Source organism: Dermacentor albipictus, chromosome 1 (assembly GCF_038994185.2).
Source record: "Dermacentor albipictus isolate Rhodes 1998 colony chromosome 1, USDA_Dalb.pri_finalv2, whole genome shotgun sequence".
NCBI lineage: Eukaryota > Metazoa > Arthropoda > Arachnida > Ixodida > Ixodidae > Dermacentor > Dermacentor albipictus.
In genome coordinates this window covers 338,516,822-338,533,537 of record NC_091821.1, presented here as the reverse complement: position 1 = coordinate 338,533,537, position 16,716 = coordinate 338,516,822, and the positions used below count along the sequence as shown (strand labels likewise).

Below are 16,716 nucleotides of genomic sequence, written 5' to 3'. Positions count from 1 at the left end.
TCAAAAAACAACCACAAGAAAAGGCGACAGAGACAGAAAGAGTGCAAACTATCAATAGTTTGTGCTCTTTCCATCTCCGTCGCCTTTTCCTGTGGTTGTCTTTTTCGAATGCGCAACTTGGTTCTTCTAAACAAAAATGTGCAAAGCCTGCAAGGCATTTATGTCAATCTTATATGGTTCTTGCTGATGACAATGGCAATATGGTCTTTGCGACTTTGTATCATAGCGTGCTTTGGGAGTTATCAGAATCAACTAGTACACTGCCAAATACATTTGAACTAATGAGAGTTTGATGTCATAAATGCATAATGCATACACTTTCCAGTACCGTGAAGTTATTCTTATCAGATTTCTGAATTAATAAAGTTCAAATTAACAAGATCTTAATGTTATAATTTTTATGATAAGGTTTTGAGCAGAAGTTGAAAGTACATAAAGGTGTATCAGAATGCTTGCACAAACACGGTTGCTTTTGAATTTATAAAGATGCATGTTGTACTTGCAGGCCTGTGTGACATGCAGATAGCTTATCCAAGTCAGAAAGTAGACTTTCATGCTTCTCTGTTCATTGCCATTAGCAAATATTTTGTGTTGATAAGGGAGTTTGTCTAACACACACACACACACACACACACACACACACACACACACACACACACACACACACAGCAACTGCCTGTTTACATGTCAGTGTCGCAATGCACACTTGAGTAATGACTAGCTAAAGTTTCATTTCCATTTGTTTAAATTCTTCATGATAGTACATTTGACACTAAGGTACTCACTGTGGCTTGAAGCTCTTGAGCTGAATGCTTACGTGGTGTTTCATAGACATAATCATCCATGTTGATGCTTCTGTAAGGTTAGTGAACCTCCAGCATGCTTCTTCTTTTCAATCTCTACTTTTGTTTTCAGCTGCCTCCTGGTGTGTGATGTCGATGCTGTGTGCAGTCGTGCTGGCTGTTCTTGACCGCAGAGCGCAACGTATTATGGGACGTGAAGATGCCATGACTGGTGCGTACTCCTGTAGTGCTATGAGGACAAACTGAACTGCCCGATTTCTTGAAAGGAAAAATTGTCATCGACCCAACTGTAGCATGAAGCTGCAAAGGCAAGCCAATACAGGTTTCACGGAAAGGAAGCCTTGCAGTTGAAGAAAAATTCATCCTGGTCAGCGGATCACTCCCAGGACCAATGCCTTTCCGAGCACTCGTTTTACCATTTGAACAAATGAGGAGGCTATTGGATCAGAGTGAGGCCAAATGACTAGTCAGTTCAAAGCAGAGGGACACTGAATATGGCAAGTCAGTATAGACAGTGCTCCACCTTATGGACTTTCGCAGAACTGATTTGCCATATTCAGTGTCCCTGTGCTTCCAGTTTTTTATTAATTCGGCCTTGCTATGCAATCTGCTAGCCTCTTGGTTAGCTTGTATGTTGTAGTGACAGCCTGAGAAAGGCATTGGTCCCACATACAAACCCGGACCCATACAAATGGTCTTTCAGTTGTGCAGCTTTCTTTCTAAAAGATCTGTATGGTTTTCCTTTGTACCTTCGTGCTACAGATGTGTGGATGACAACTTTTTCCTTCTGTGAACCTTCCTCTACCTTGCAAACTTCTGCGGAGCTGATTTGCCATATGCCTGATTTCTTGTTCTATACTTTTTGTCTGAAGGTGTACATCTACATTTCCAGGCCACAAGTCCTCTTACTTTCTGTAAATATAGAGGACATGTCTCCTATAGTTTTCGTGATAGTAGTTTTAACCATCCATTTGGAAAGCTGCTCATATGACTCAAGACTGCCAAGACAGAAGTTTAGTCTCAACTCCCCTGTTGCAGTAATTATTGAGCCGGTAATACAGCTGGCAGTAATGTAGCATCACAAATAGCGACAGCGTGGCATAAGTACACATCGTGGCCTACACGAATATAAACCATGATGCTTACATTGGTGAACTTCAGTATATTTCATATATATGTACACATACACAAGTTTCAGCCAGATTTCAATTGAAACGTCAATAAGTCGCTTCATACATGTCTACTTCACCGTTAATATATAGAGAGAGAGTTAAACCTCGATATAATGAAGGCAGTAAAATCTGCAATTTGGTTTGTTATATTGAAATTATATTTTATCCAATCAAGCACAGTTACCGATTTTTCTTACATGGAAGGCGTTGCAATATGTTCTGAATTGTTGGGCAGTTGGAAAAAGACTTCAGCGATAAAAATAACTGATGAATTATAGAGTCGGCGACAAAAGTTAGTTTCATGCCGTGTTGACGATATCTTCACATCAGTGGTACGAAGTGAAGCCAGCCATGCTTTCGTGTCCATTCTGGCCTGGCTGCTCATAGTCAGTGGGACGATGCTATCATGAAAAGAACTGGCAGCAGGGAGCGAATGGTTTGTCTCCCTTTTGCCTCAGCGCATCTCTGAAACAACAGATTGCACGTCCAGCACTAAATGCGCATGATGCCAAGCCATCTCAGCTCACCCAGTCTGCAAGCACAGCAGATTGCCTCTAGAACGGGGCGCACAGGCTGTGTATGCACTCAGCCATGCTGATAGCCATGTGTGGCTACGGCTGCGCTAGAAAATGAGGTGTGTGCCAACATGCCCCCAACTCCTGCCCTCACGCGGGCTTAATCACACGCTCGCTCCCCACTGCCCCTTTTGCCTAGCTCATACAGGAAGACGGCGCTCATCAAGCCACCATCCTTCTCGACTCACCTTTGCAAGCTTTCACTCGCACCTAAAGCATTCAGCACACAGGGCGTGATAGGATCTTATCATGCTGACTTGAAACATAACGTAAATCTGCTTTGCTTTGGCAGTCACTCTTGGTTGTGCGGTGCATGATTTGAAAGATTTGTTGAAAGCAGCTGCATGTAATTCAACCATTTGACCATCTGCATTGCAGAAGTTTCTATTGTCTCGATCTCCCTTCACAGCAGCAGTGAAATTTCATCCTACTGAAACCGTGTATAAACACACATCATTATTTCGAGAATTTCGTTACAGTATTGAAGTGCATTACATCAAGGTTTAACTCTATATGCACGCATGCGCGCATGCACACACACACACACGCACGCACGCGCGCACTATGTGAAATTGTAATAGCCGCAGATGAGGCCTGCAAAAGTTGTATCTTTAAATAAATAAGTTATGCACAAAAGACATCACTCAGCACATCATAATGGTACTCCTGAAAGCTGGGCATGTCTACACCCCCTTATTAAGCTTAAGTTCACCAGTCTGTTGCATAGAATTTGTCTTAATGTCAATTTTTCCTGTATACTGATTAGAAGTTCCTTTGCATACCATGTGGTACAGTCAAACCTCGATATATCAAACACAGATATATTAAATTATTGCGTATATCGAACCCTTTCTATGTCACCTGGAAAATCGCAGGCATTTTTAATTTTTTATTTCTACCGGGGTTGGACTTAAAATGGATATATCAAACTCCGCCATCCCATACCACAGGCACTCTAGGTCTCCTCGATTTGGCTGCGCTTTATGCACTAGTTCAGGGGGTGCAGCACTCTAGCACTCGATTTGCCAGTGCAGCTAGCGCCACCTGCACTTCGGCACTTGATTTGACGTCGTGCTGCACGAGTTCATGTACACTTCGGCACTAGACTCTCCGCAAGTTCTTTTCTCATGCACGTAGTGCAAGGCTTTTGATAGCAGACGACACATGCGGCTCCGTGGCCGTGCGGGTGTTGGTAGATGGCATCGATGGCGCCTGCTATTAGTAACGCAGCACGGATGCCAGTTTTCTTCAGGATGTGTACGCAGCATCTTGTTAAGGGCGCTTTCCGGGTTCAACTGCTGCTAAGTGCACTGAAGGCCGGGATTTTCCCTCAGGTCACAGTCGTTTGTATTAATTTTCACGAGCTTACCGTTACCTCGACATTAAGTATGTGCGAAACAACATCGGTCAGTCGTTTGAAACGTGCCATATATGATTCAGAAAGGTGTGGAAACCACACTTGGTCATGCTTTTTGAATAATGACACACCAACAAAAGAAAAGCCACAGCGGCCCAGTCGCAGCAGACGAAGGCCTGTGCGTTTCTGCACTTTTGTCCTCGATTTGACCACTGCTACGAAAGCGCTAGTGTCACGCTACACACACTTCAAGAACTGGCGCTGCACTGGCATGACACTTTTCTGAACTAGTGCAAAAGGTGCAGCCAAATCGAAGAGACCTTCTGTTGATAGGCGGCGAGCCTTCCTGCAACACCCTCAAAGATATCGGTGGTGTGATGAACATTCCTGACTGCTGCACACTATAGCTGCACACATCGATAGTGCTGAGGGCGCCATTGGAACGTAGCGGCGTATGCACGTAGCAGCTGGGTTAGTTCGATAATGTCAACGACACATTGCATTGGCCACACTGACTCCTCCTCGGTGCCTGGCTCTGTGCCTGCCGCGCCTCGCAAAGAATGGCGGTTTGCTTCCACAAAGATACGCGACAGCATGCATGCACTGGTCTCACTCATAGATGCCATGGCAAACGCCACTTAATACTGTGCTTTATTATTGACAGTGTTTCAAAATGCTTTGATTGATGGACGTGGAGATTGCAGCAGAAGTACGTAGTGGCCAAACGAAGATGTTGTCGAGGTTGATCCCACAAGTGCTGAGGTTGCCCTGCTGCCAACTTCAACTGAGACTGTTGCTGCTTTGGCCCTTCTACGCCACTACTGTGGTGCAATAGAAGGCACTGGCCTATCGCTTGTGGATCATTTAGACATGTTGAGGACTCCCGTGTTTAAGCATGCGGCTGCCAATAAGTTGCAGGCTACACTGCTGCAGTACTTTCAACCAAAGAAATAAATACTTTGTGTAAAGCTATATGATTGGTTCATTTATTCATTTGTACAAGTTCTTTATCAATTTTTTACGTGATCTATATATTGAATTCTGGCTATATTGAACTATTTTGCAATCACCGAGCTGTTCAATATATCAAGGTACGACTGTATATGACACGATAATGGGAGCCAGCTTGATGGGAAAGGAGATTATTGGGATACCTCTTGTCATTTAAAGTATTGGCAAGTTTAGTGAAAGGAGCAGAGATATGGAGAAGGAATAAGGTGTCGATGAGATTGGAAATGGTCCCTTACTATTGTAATGATAGCTGTTTCACTCAAGGCTCTTCAGCTTGAATAGCACGTATGGGGGAGATGTAAACTAGTTTTTTTAAGGAGCTCATGTCTGCCTGCTGTATCCCACTTCCACACGTACCTGATCCCATCTCCAATTTTCAGCCATAGCAGTACTCACTATATGTTCCAGAAACCTGAATATATCATGGGTCTTTGTTGACGATTAGTACAATGTTGATGGTCTCCACGTGCACAGAGATATTGAGCAAATGAAGCATGTGAGCTTTTAAATTGTTTACCTGTGCTTTAAGTTTTTGTCAGCCATATGTTAGCATACATAACATTTGTTAGTACCTAGTGCTGGCCTAATAGTGATCTTTGTGCAGGTGAGGTGGTGAAGCTGAGCGATGTGCGCTACTTTCCCAAGACCTTCTGGCTTCTGTGCTTCATCTGTGTGTCGTACTATGTCACCATATTTCCCTTCATTGGCCTGGGAACGTGAGTATTATTCAGAGTAGCAATCTCTTCCACCATTTCAGAGGTTTATTTGAACGTTGCTTACACTCCGTTCCACCCTGATTTCATGTGCCAGGGCTCTATAGGGAACTGCATTGTGTTGGAATCTTTGATAACCACTTCTTATTGAGATGTGAGCTATTCAGTGCCACCTTCGTTGCAAAACGACAAATAGGACAAGTGTATACACGCTGATGCTCTGCTCACCCAGCTTTATATGGAGGGAAGTGTTCTAGCTTTGCACTGCTTGCATGAGTGTTGAGCGCATATGCACTGAAGTTCCAGCTAAGCAGCTGCGTGCAAATTGCTAGAATACATCGGTCTGAGCAGAGCAGACCATAAGCACTCAGCTAAATTTCTCTATTGCTTCTGAAAAGCCACTATTCTGCCTTGTATTGGCATTTCGCTATGACCTGTGACGAGTGCATTTCTCTCTAGTTGCTAAAGGAGGAGTTGCAGAGAAAAGGTAGCAATACAAGCAGTCATGGATGTTTAAAACCTAGCCTTGCAAAAGTATAAAAGTATACCGACACAACTGCGCTTCCCAAACACTCCTTTCTGATTGGTCAATAGTTGTTCAGTAAGGCAGACACTTGGTTCAAGTGAGATCACAGAACAGCATCTATATAACAAAACTGGGCATTTACCATGAGCATTATTTTTTCCCAACAGGGTCTTCTTTCAGAGAAAGTACCAGTTCTCTGCCGTTGCAGCAAACTCAGTTGATAGGTGAGTTGGCTTATAATGTGCCATTTTACTCTTGCATGGATGTGAGCTTTATTTTCTGTATACTTGCAAGGAAGGTGCTTGTCACAGAGATAAGTTCCTATTTTGTACTTAATTGTTGCGCTTGGACCAGCAGTAGGCTATTTTGACAGGCTCTTGGGTATTGGTGTGTCCGTAACAACAGGTGTTTCATGCACGGTATTCTTGACCATGACTCAGTATGCCACTTTAGCTGTGTGACTGCCATGCAATGATTGAGTATTTAAAGTTAGCATTGTTTACATGGGCTCCTGATGGCTGATTCATTAAGGGGTGAGCCTGAATAGCAAGACCTATGCACATGTGCATCATTTGTGAGTTTCTCGCGCTCTGCTTTAAAATTATGAAAGCAAGGACAGAGACGTCAGTGAGTTCGGAGACTGCTGGAGTCATTGTTTACAATGATTTTTTGCCATCTCATTTCTGTCTTAACTTAAAGAACTTTTTGAAACCTACAATTATTATAGGTACCATCTGCAAACTTATTTTGGCTGTATTTTCATAAGTGCAACATGGCCACAAAAACATTGACAAGTCTGACCTTTTGAGGCCTTAAGAATTATGTACAATGCAACTTTTTTTAACAGAACCTCAAAAGACAAGAAACATTCATTGCATTTACCTGGCTTTTTGTTTACCATGAGAATGGGCCACATGGTATGCAGGGCACTGCTTCTATAACTCCACATATATTATTTTAGGTTACAGAACAAGCATACACTATTTGTACACATATCAAACCTTAGTTCACAATTGATGTTAGCTCTGAAAAATAAGTCATGGCCATATCTATTCATTCAAAGATTAGGAAAGTCAAAAAAAGAAAAGAAGCTGCTTTTTTTCAACCTGTGCTTACTTAGTCTTTTAGCCACCCCTTCATCCTGTGTTTTTTTTTTTCTTCTTTCTTTTTTATAATTTGGGCAACCTTTAGGAGGTGACATGCACCATAGTGCAAATGGAATTTTTGTGAAGTGGCTGCCCTAGAAGTTATTTTGTGCAACATCACCAGTGACGGGAAACAGTGCAGATGCTGCAGTAATGCCACCAGAGGGGTAATGCCCAAGATGCATTTTGTTTCAGATTGAGTAATGAAGCCTTTCGAGCTGCCACCACGGAAAGGAAAGAAATCCTCTGCAAGATGTATGCCAATCTTAGCAGTTGATACATTAAAGACAGCAAAGCTGTATAAGTGGGTTCTCACACCCTCTAGAAGTACTAGGGGTCTGTTTTCTGGCTTTTCTTAGTGGTGATTCATCAGCAAAGCCATCATACAGCCGCTTAAGGGCTCCCACACTGGCTGTGTTCCCGTACCATGCCAGCAGCTTTTACCGTCGCAACCGTACAAACTCCTAGCTCACCTCCAACGTGGAGCCAGTAAAACTTGACATGAGAAGCAAAAATTACGGATTACTGTCCGAAAAAAGAAAAAAATGTGCCAAGAAGTCGTCATCCATTTCAGTGATGTATACACTAGGTAATTTTAATTTTATAATGGCTGATAATTGCTTTCTAAAGCAAAAATTTGGGACTCCAATGCCGTTTACATTGCTGACAGTTGACAGCAAGCACACCAACGTACAGCAGCCTTCACTGCACTAAAATAGCTGCGAAACTTCCCTTAACTCTTTAATGATGGCATATATAAATACCCCTTGAAATTGTTTATTTTTCATCTAAATGTGCGAAACAGAGAGAATAAGCATAATCAGCAAAAATAAAAATATATTTTACTGAAGCTTTTTCAGCAGCAGGAGGGTAAACTTCAGACAGAAAACTGGAAGTGGGCTTCATCCGAATCCACCTAAGGCTTTGTTTAGAGCTTTCACAGACAGCTCTCGTCGTATGTGAACCATCAACGCACATTTCATTTGCTTTGCATCACGTGTACGACACCCCTACAGCCAGAGATCTTGCATCAGCCTGTCTCCTGTGACAGTGCTTTCAAAAGAAAGCGAGTCGCGTGCCAAACTTCTTACTTATCGTGTGTTCCTGCTCTAAACCAACAGTTGATGCATGCTGCATGTTATACAGTGTTAGCTACAGACATTTAGTCAGAAATATTGTACTCATTACCGAAATTAGCAAGAAAAAAAAATTGTCCAGTATGTTGCCTGTAGTCAACAGTCTTTATTTATTTATTTATTTATTTATTTATTTATTTATTTATTTATTTATTTATTTATTTATTCATACTGTCGATCCCATCAGGGATCATAACAGGAAGGGCATACATAGTTATCTTGCAGTGTAACAATAATAATTAGCGCAATAATAAGGTTAGACATATTAAACATGCAGTTAGCAGAGGCAGACAATGTAGTAGGCATAAAAGTAACGTTATACACTGTAATAATGTTGATAAAAAAAGCAACAGGTAATCAAAGCCAGAAAATATACAAAGGTGAACAAAATGGTATGCATAAATTACACAATACATAGCATTAAATTTAAGAGTAACAAGGGGTAATGAGGTAGTCTGTCAAACATCAATGGTGGTAAGCAATAATTACAACAAGAAGGAAGTAAACAATTTGCATAAATCAACAATAGTACTCAGTAATGGCAAGTAATACAAGTTATAAAAGTGAGGTATACACAAGAGGTAGTAATCCATAAGATACGGTTAAGGTGTCGTTAAAGAAATTGTGATTATGTACACAATCTAATGAAATAAAATGGCACAAAAATAGATGGTGACACAAGTACATCATAATTGCGAAACACGCAATTCATTTTCGGCTAATGTCAAAAAAGTAGTTAACGATGGGCTGTCTGTAATATTAGGGTCCAGCTTGTTCCACTCACGTGTCATTAAAGGGAAAAACGAATGCTTATGGCTTTCTGTATGAAATGGGTGTTCGTTTAATGATAGTGAATGTTTATGTCGGGTGAGTCGTGTTTGTGCTAAAGATATGTATTTAGAACTGTCTATTTTCAATTCATTATGAATAAGTTGATACATAAATTTTAATCGTGCAAGCTTGGCTCGTTTTTGTAAGGTCAGTATACCGGCCTGTTTTAGCAATTCTGTGGGTGAGTCTGTTAACCTATGTTTGTTGTAAATATATCTGAGTGCCTTCCTTTGAATTGCTTCTAGTTTGTTAATGAGTTCATTGGTGAAAGGAAACCAAACAACGTTAGCATACTCTAATACAGATCTGACATATGTGTTATATGCTAGTAGTTTTGTGTATGGGGGTGCTAGTCTAAGACGTCTGTTCAGGAAAAACAATTTTTTTTGTGCGGTCGAGGTAACGTTGTTAACATGGCGCTCCCATCTGAAATCGTGTGTTAATGTTAAGCCAAGGTACTTGTACTCCTTCACTTTGTTAAGTGTGGCTTTATTTATAGTGTAATTAAAATCTGATGCGAGCTTTTTTCTAGTAATTGATAAAATAGCTGATTTTTTAATATTTAAAGTCATTTGCCATTCGATACACCATTTGTACACAAGTGACAAAGCGTCGTTCAAGGCCACATGGTCATTATGAGAGTTCATTACCTGATACAGAACACAATCGTCAGCAAAAAGTCTAACATTGACTGGAATATTAGAAGGCAGATCATTAATGTAAATGAGAAATAAAACTGGAGCTAGAACACTTCCTTGTGGAACTCCGGATCTTACGCTAGATTTCATGGAATATTGCTGGTTAACTTCTACAAATTGAGTGCGGTTAGTAAGGTAGTCTTTGATCCAGTTCAGAATAGGGCCCTTTCCCAAGGTAAGTTCGAGTTTATAAATTAATTTCTTATGTGTTACGCGATCGAAAGCTTTTGAAAAATCTAGAAAGATTAGATCGATTTGTTTCTGTTGGTCAGTACTTAACGATACATCGTGGACAAGCTCAATTAGTTGTGTGACTGTGGAAACTCCTGTACGAAAACCATGCTGACAATCCATTAGTATTTCTTCCTGTTCAAGGTGTTTGGTTATGTGCTTTAAGATAATGTGCTCTAGTAGTTTGCAAACAGTGCATGTTAGTGAGATTGGTCTGTAGTTAGCGGGTTCTGTTTTACTTCCCGATTTATGAATTGGTTTCACTTTAGCTGTTTTCCAATCCTTAGGGAGGCTACCTGAGGAGATTGAGTTGTTAAAAATTATTAATAAGTACTTGGCCATCCACTCAGCGTATCTGCGAAGGAATGCATTTGGAATATTATCAGGTCCTGGTGATTTCTTTGGGTCTAAATTAAGCAGTAGGTTAAGTATGCCTGCTTCGGTTAATGTGAGTGGCTCTAGTGGCTTATTTCTAGAGAAGCCTGCTTGTGGTAGTGTGCCGTTGTCCTCAGTGAAAACGGAGCAGAAGTAGTCATTAAGCAAGTTAGCAGAGTTCCTGTTATCTTCATTTGAGGCTTCGTTGTCATTACGATTCTTTTGGTTAATGTAGCTCCAGAACTTTGTGGGAGCAGTTTTAAAAAAGTTTGTGAGTGTATTAGTAAAGTAGAACTGTTTGGCTGTCTTAATTTTTGATTTCATAAGTTGGATAGCTGCGCTGAGATTTTCATGCGTAAATTTTAATGGGTTAGTTTTCAGCAATTTTCGCATTCAGTTTACTTTTCGTTTCGCGTGTATAACGTCACGCGTTATCCATGGATTAGGTCTAGTAAGTTTCTTTTTTCTAGTTGGTATGTAATTGGTTATACAATGAGATATAATGGCGGAAAATGCGAGCCACAGTGTATCGATGTCTGTAGTGCTGTTATGGGAAAGTTGTAAAAACATGTCGTATTCATTAATCAGGTAATCAAGTATACTAGTGTCGTTAGCTTTACTATAGTCTGGGTAAGCAATGATTTGCTGAGGGGTAACACTGTCGTGAAGGGGTATAGTGCAATGGGTAATTTTGTGATCCGAAATACCATCTAGTAAGCTTAATCTTGTTTCGTCATTTATGAAGTGATTGCTGAGGAATATTAGATCTAGTATGGAACAGCTGGATCCCTGTACACGTGTAGGTTCAGTTACAATTTGTGTAAGGTTGAACGATAACATAAAGTCAAGTAACACATCCGCACAGGGTGAACGATGCTGCATTGTTTGCCAATTCACTTCAGGAACGTTAAAATCACCTGCGATTATTATTCTGGACCCTGATGCATATTGCTCGGTATATTCATGCAATCGGCGCACATTGTCGAGGCCGGAAGAAGGACTGCGATAGACGCAGCCTACGACAACAGTATAAGATGCGAAGCGCAGTTTACAAAAGATGGCCTCAACGCCCTCAACATCCGGTAACATTAAAAACAGGATTTCTTTCTTTACTAGATTGGCCACGCCACCGCCTCGTGTTGTCCCGTCTTTCCGGATGATAGCGTAGTTGGCAGGGGCTATCTCAACATCTTTAATATCAGCTGTTAGCCAGGTTTCTGTTAGTGTTAGAAAGTCAGGTTTATATGCAAGAATCAAGGCTTCAAGGGAATCCGTTTTTTTTAATATGCTACGGGCATTTATGTTCAAGAAGGATAAGTCGGATATCAAGTTCGGCGTGAACGTAGGCTTCGAGGGCCATGTTGTTGGTTTTTTGGATCAGGATTAACGGAACCTGCTTTCAGAGGAGCTATATTATTATTTTCTTCGTCCCAGTAGAACATTTCGCCATTGATTCGTAGTTTGTCATAAATTAGATTAATTTTATCTCCCGATTCTTTCCTTGGTTTGGCAGAATTCCATAATTTCCTTCTTAAGTCTCTTACGCGAGGCGAAAAATCTTCGGAAATAGAAAAACTTGACCCCTTTAGCTTGAAACAGTTTCTCAAGATTTTAGTTTTGTCTCTAAAGTCGAGAAGTTTAAAAATTATTGGTCTTGTTTTAGTGGTATCCGGCCTGCCTAATCTATGAGTACGTTCGATACTTACAGCTTCGAGTTTCAGGACATTTTTGACAATTTTTTCATTTACTGTAAGCTGTAATGTGTCTTCATTTTCCTTTTCCTCTTCTGGCACACCATACACAATTAGATTGGATCGTCTGGAGTGGTTTTCAAGGTCATCTAGTCTTAGTTCCAGCGTTGAAACGACTTTCTCTAGTTTAGTTACCTTCTCCGCGCAAGACGAAATCTTTTTGTCTAGGGTTGTAAGTTGCTCTAGTTTCTTCTCTATTGCGGTTAAACGCTGTTCCTTAATTTCTTTTAAATCCTTCATGATTTGTTGTAGTTGCCGCGAAATATCGGGTGTATCAGGACCCGGGTTTGTTTCAATATCTCCAGCTAGTAGCAATAATTTGACGAGATCCACTATGTCAAAGATTAGTTCACACAGCAGCCCAGGGCACGGCAGCACAACTAAACAGAGCTCGTTCGAGTGCATGCAATCTTTAAAGTGCTTTCTTACCTGCACGATGAATACAAAAGGGTTATCCATGTGCCCCTGCGGCCAGCTGCCGTGCCCTATGGCCCGCGGAAACGTGTCGCCCCTTCTTATAGCACGAAGCGATCGATGCGCCACCAACGTCGAGTTGAACCCTGGACTGGCGCTCGGAATGGTCGAAGAAGTATGTTGATAGTGGGCTGTTGCCGTGCAGTGCCAGTGGGACTGGCTCGGTGGTGTAGCGGTCCGGAAGCGGATGCGCAGTCTGCGTGTTGTCCATCTGGAGGCTTGGTGTTTCATTATGGCCATGACCTGCGGCTATCAGCAGCAGGGTTGCGGCTGTCTGCACGATGAATACAAAAGGGTTATCCATGTGCCCCGGCGGCCAGCTGCCGTGCCCTATGGCCCGCGGAAACGTGTCGCCCCTTCTTATAGCACGAAGCGATCGATGCGCCACCAACGTCGAGTTGAACCCTGGACTGGCGCTCGGAATGGTCGAAGAAGTATGTTGATAGTGGGCTGTTGATAGTGGGCTGTTGCCGTGCAGTGCCAGTGGGACTGGCTCGGTGGTGTAGCGGTCCGGAAGCGGATGCGCAGTCTGCGTGTTGTCCATCTGGAGGCTTGGTGTTTCATTTGGGCCATGACCTGCGGCTATCAGCAGCAGGGTTGCGGCTGTCTGCACGATGAATACAAAAGGGTTATCCATGTGCCCCTGCGGCCAGCTGCCGTGCCCTATAAAGGGCTAACGGCTTCACTGTTGAAGTAGAACTGTTGCGTACAACAGTGACACTTGCTGTTTTGGTCGCATTTGAAGTTTCATTTTTTGCAAAGATCCATTTCATTTTAAATTTCTTTCTACTTTACTATGGATGTGACACGACCTGCCCCAGAATATAGTGGCAATGTAAAAGAAATATCAGAGGGAAAAGATCCTGCACATTGCTTCTGCTGCATAAGCAGTGGTAGTAGCTGGATTTTCAGTCATATGTTCAGTTGCCTCTAATTAGTGCATCATCACCACTAAAATTCTGTTGTGCGAACCAACGAAGATAGGTCTTCCCCAATGTCGCCTTGCAGCATGTTTCACACCACCTTCACAGCATAGACCTGAAGAATTTCATTTTGGAGAATGTCGAGCTAGACAAATGGTTGGCTTCCTTCTATAGGTCAACCATCTTTTGTAGCACTACTGCATCAAATAAAAGATAAGCCTTCCTTTATATTCACAGCATAGTTTCAAAAATCGCATGAGGTGCATTTTTGAGCTTGGAATTGGAGAAGAAAAGCACAGTGTATGCTACTTGTAGATATACCATTTACTGCTACTTCATCTTTTTCCATGCAATTTTTTGCAGTGTCCCATACCTTATTTCGGCTTTTGCCTCACCCGTCTTTGGCATCCTGGTGGATTTGCTGGGTAGAAACCTGATCTGGGTCACAGCGGCGGTCTTTGGGACACTTGCTGCTCACGGGCTGCTTGCCTTCACCTTCCTCAACCCCTGGATTGCCATGGTAATTGTGATGCATGGTCTTCTTCATCGTGTTTTTACCGCAGAATCAGTTTTTGTCGTGGTCTTCTACAGGCGTTTTTTTTTACACGAATGCAGCAGAAGTTGTCATCACCTGAAGTGGCGGCACCTGGCCCGCCTAGGTGTCTGCTTCAGATGGAACATGTATACATTCATGACTTGTTTTCCTCTTTGACAGAAAGTGAATGGTGTTGTTCACATTCACTACACTTTTTCTCAGCTCTGCAGCAAAGTTCAAGTGTTATCTTGGCGGTATTCTTGAGATTGGTTCTCAAAATCGAGTGATAAAGCCTAGCCCTATGATCACAAATGGGGAACTTGTGACATCACTGCAACAGAGGTGTAGTGCCATCTGTCACTGCTGCAGCAAAGCATGCCATGCTTTTCATTGTTCACAAATGAACATCTTTTGAGCAGTGTCACCGCATACAATACATACTTGCCATCCATCACCTTAAATTGGTGTTGCTTTATGCAGCATATGCCAGCATGTATGCTCCCCACGCTCGTGCATGAACACTTGGATGTGTCAAATCAGCTTTATAACTACAGTCAAACCACTTATAACAATATTCAAGTGCCACAAGAATTCCATTGTTATAACCGATAATTGTTATAACCAGGTTGCATGAAAAAAAATCAAAATTGGGGATGGCATAGCTGTTCCAAGAAAACTATAATGGTGGGGAGGCCAGTTCTCCCCACCGCCTTCCTTCATCTGGCTTCTGATTCTATTGCTTCATTTAACTGTTTAACTCTGGTTCCTGCATGCTGTGATCACGTGTTGTTAACAAGCCGCGGCTGTCAGTGTTCGAGAATGGTACTGCTATAACGACTGCAAAGAGGGGTCACGGGCGGCAAGCGACATACTAGCTCTGCCAAAGCATCGCTTTGGTTGCCCCAAAAGGCACCTTTTAAACAATGCTGAAGGTTGCCGCAGCAGCATCTCAGCTTGAGAAAACCAGAAGAAATGCTGGGACATGATCGCCACAAGCATCTCGCCACACACTTCCCACTGGCTTGCACGATAAAACCACATGTCCATCAGCCTTGCCTGCTTTACACGAAGCTTGCCGGCAACCTTCTCCAAGGCATCCAGGTGTTCCACGTAGTGAAGAAGGTCCCTCACAAAAACAAGCGCATGAGTGACTGAATCATCTACAGGAGCTCCTGTGGGAACAATATTGAGGTAGCTTGCCTTACTGCGTCAGCGCTATTGTCGTGGCCTTCACTGTCGCTATCTGGTGCAAACACGTTCGTGACAATTGCCTCATCGGTTAGAAGCACTTCGTTTCCAAATCTAGAGCTGTGTACTTTCTTTTCACCGGCAATGTTGTGCATTGCCAATGATCAGCGGGCAAATCGGCCATCTACCGTTTCACCAGTGACTCCCAACGAAAAAAGACAAGCACGAGCAACTTAATCTGTTAGCAGAATTGCACAGAATGAGGGCCATAGAATAAAGAACTGTGAGGGCCTGGCCGAGCGATCAATCTGGGTAGGGTGCCCTAATCTGGGAGCAGTGCTGGCAGCGGTCCATTCCTGTTTTGTAGGGTGGCGCAGCGCAGAGCTATGGGCGCAGCCCATTCGTGTTTGGAGGGGTGGAAGGGCAGTGGGAGAAATGCGTGCGAGGCTGTCATGCATCTTTCATGGAGAAAAACGTGCAGCAGCAGCTGGGGTGGTGGGCGATTATGCAGCGGCTTGCATTTCACTTTTTTTTTTTTTTTCAAGGATGTTGTATTCCATTACCTTTCAGCACAGACACCCAGCAGCCAGACTTCATTGTTAAAACCGATAATGTGGCATGGGGACATTGTAGTAAGCGGGTTATTCCCCATAGAAAACATACAAAAGTTGACGGTGCAGCAGTTTTTCGTTGTTATAACTGATATATTGTTAAAACCAGTATAGTTATAAGTATTTCACGACTCCTTAACACATCCTACATGCATGAGCTTCTCGCGACTAAACTTCACTTTAGGCTACAGTAACAAGTGTTACCATTCGGCATGCCTTTGTCAGGAGTGGTGGCTGCATAGCGTTGGGATAAGGGGGACATGCCTACGGTGCTTTGCCTCAGCACACCAAGCTCCATGGTTGGTGCACCCCTGCTCAGCAACCACGGTCCGGTACAAACTTGAGGAAACCATAATAGACGACAACCATGGCTACACTCAGAAAGCATTCATTATGACTGAAAGTAACACTTCGAGCAGGCCAACTGGCTATATTTGGCATAACTAAGGGTTTCCTCGAAGAGAATAATATGCTAGGTAAAGAAGGGCTTCCGACTTACCAGCTGGGGACACAGCCGGCCACATCAATTGCCATGCCGGAAAAAGCGGTTGAATAACCATGCGTGGGAAAACGAGAGCGGCGGCAGATGCTTCCACACTCGCTGCTCGCTAGTGACCAAAGAGTCGGGCGATGTCAGAGGGACCTCACGTGACACACTCGG

The 16,716-nt window shown here is 42.7% G+C and overlaps 1 protein-coding gene across 1 annotated transcript in view; it reads left to right on the top strand.

Annotated features, from left to right (window-relative positions):
- Nucleotides 1–16,716, top strand: part of LOC135901953 (lysosomal dipeptide transporter MFSD1-like) — a 37,375-nt gene that overhangs the window by 8,894 nt on the left and 11,765 nt on the right. Inside the window, exons 6-9 of the mRNA XM_065431839.2 lie at nt 916–1,014; nt 5,523–5,634; nt 6,325–6,381; nt 14,085–14,241. Coding sequence (XP_065287911.1) covers nt 916–1,014; nt 5,523–5,634; nt 6,325–6,381; nt 14,085–14,241 — 425 coding nt within the window. The remainder of the gene's footprint in view (nt 1–915; nt 1,015–5,522; nt 5,635–6,324; nt 6,382–14,084; nt 14,242–16,716) is intronic.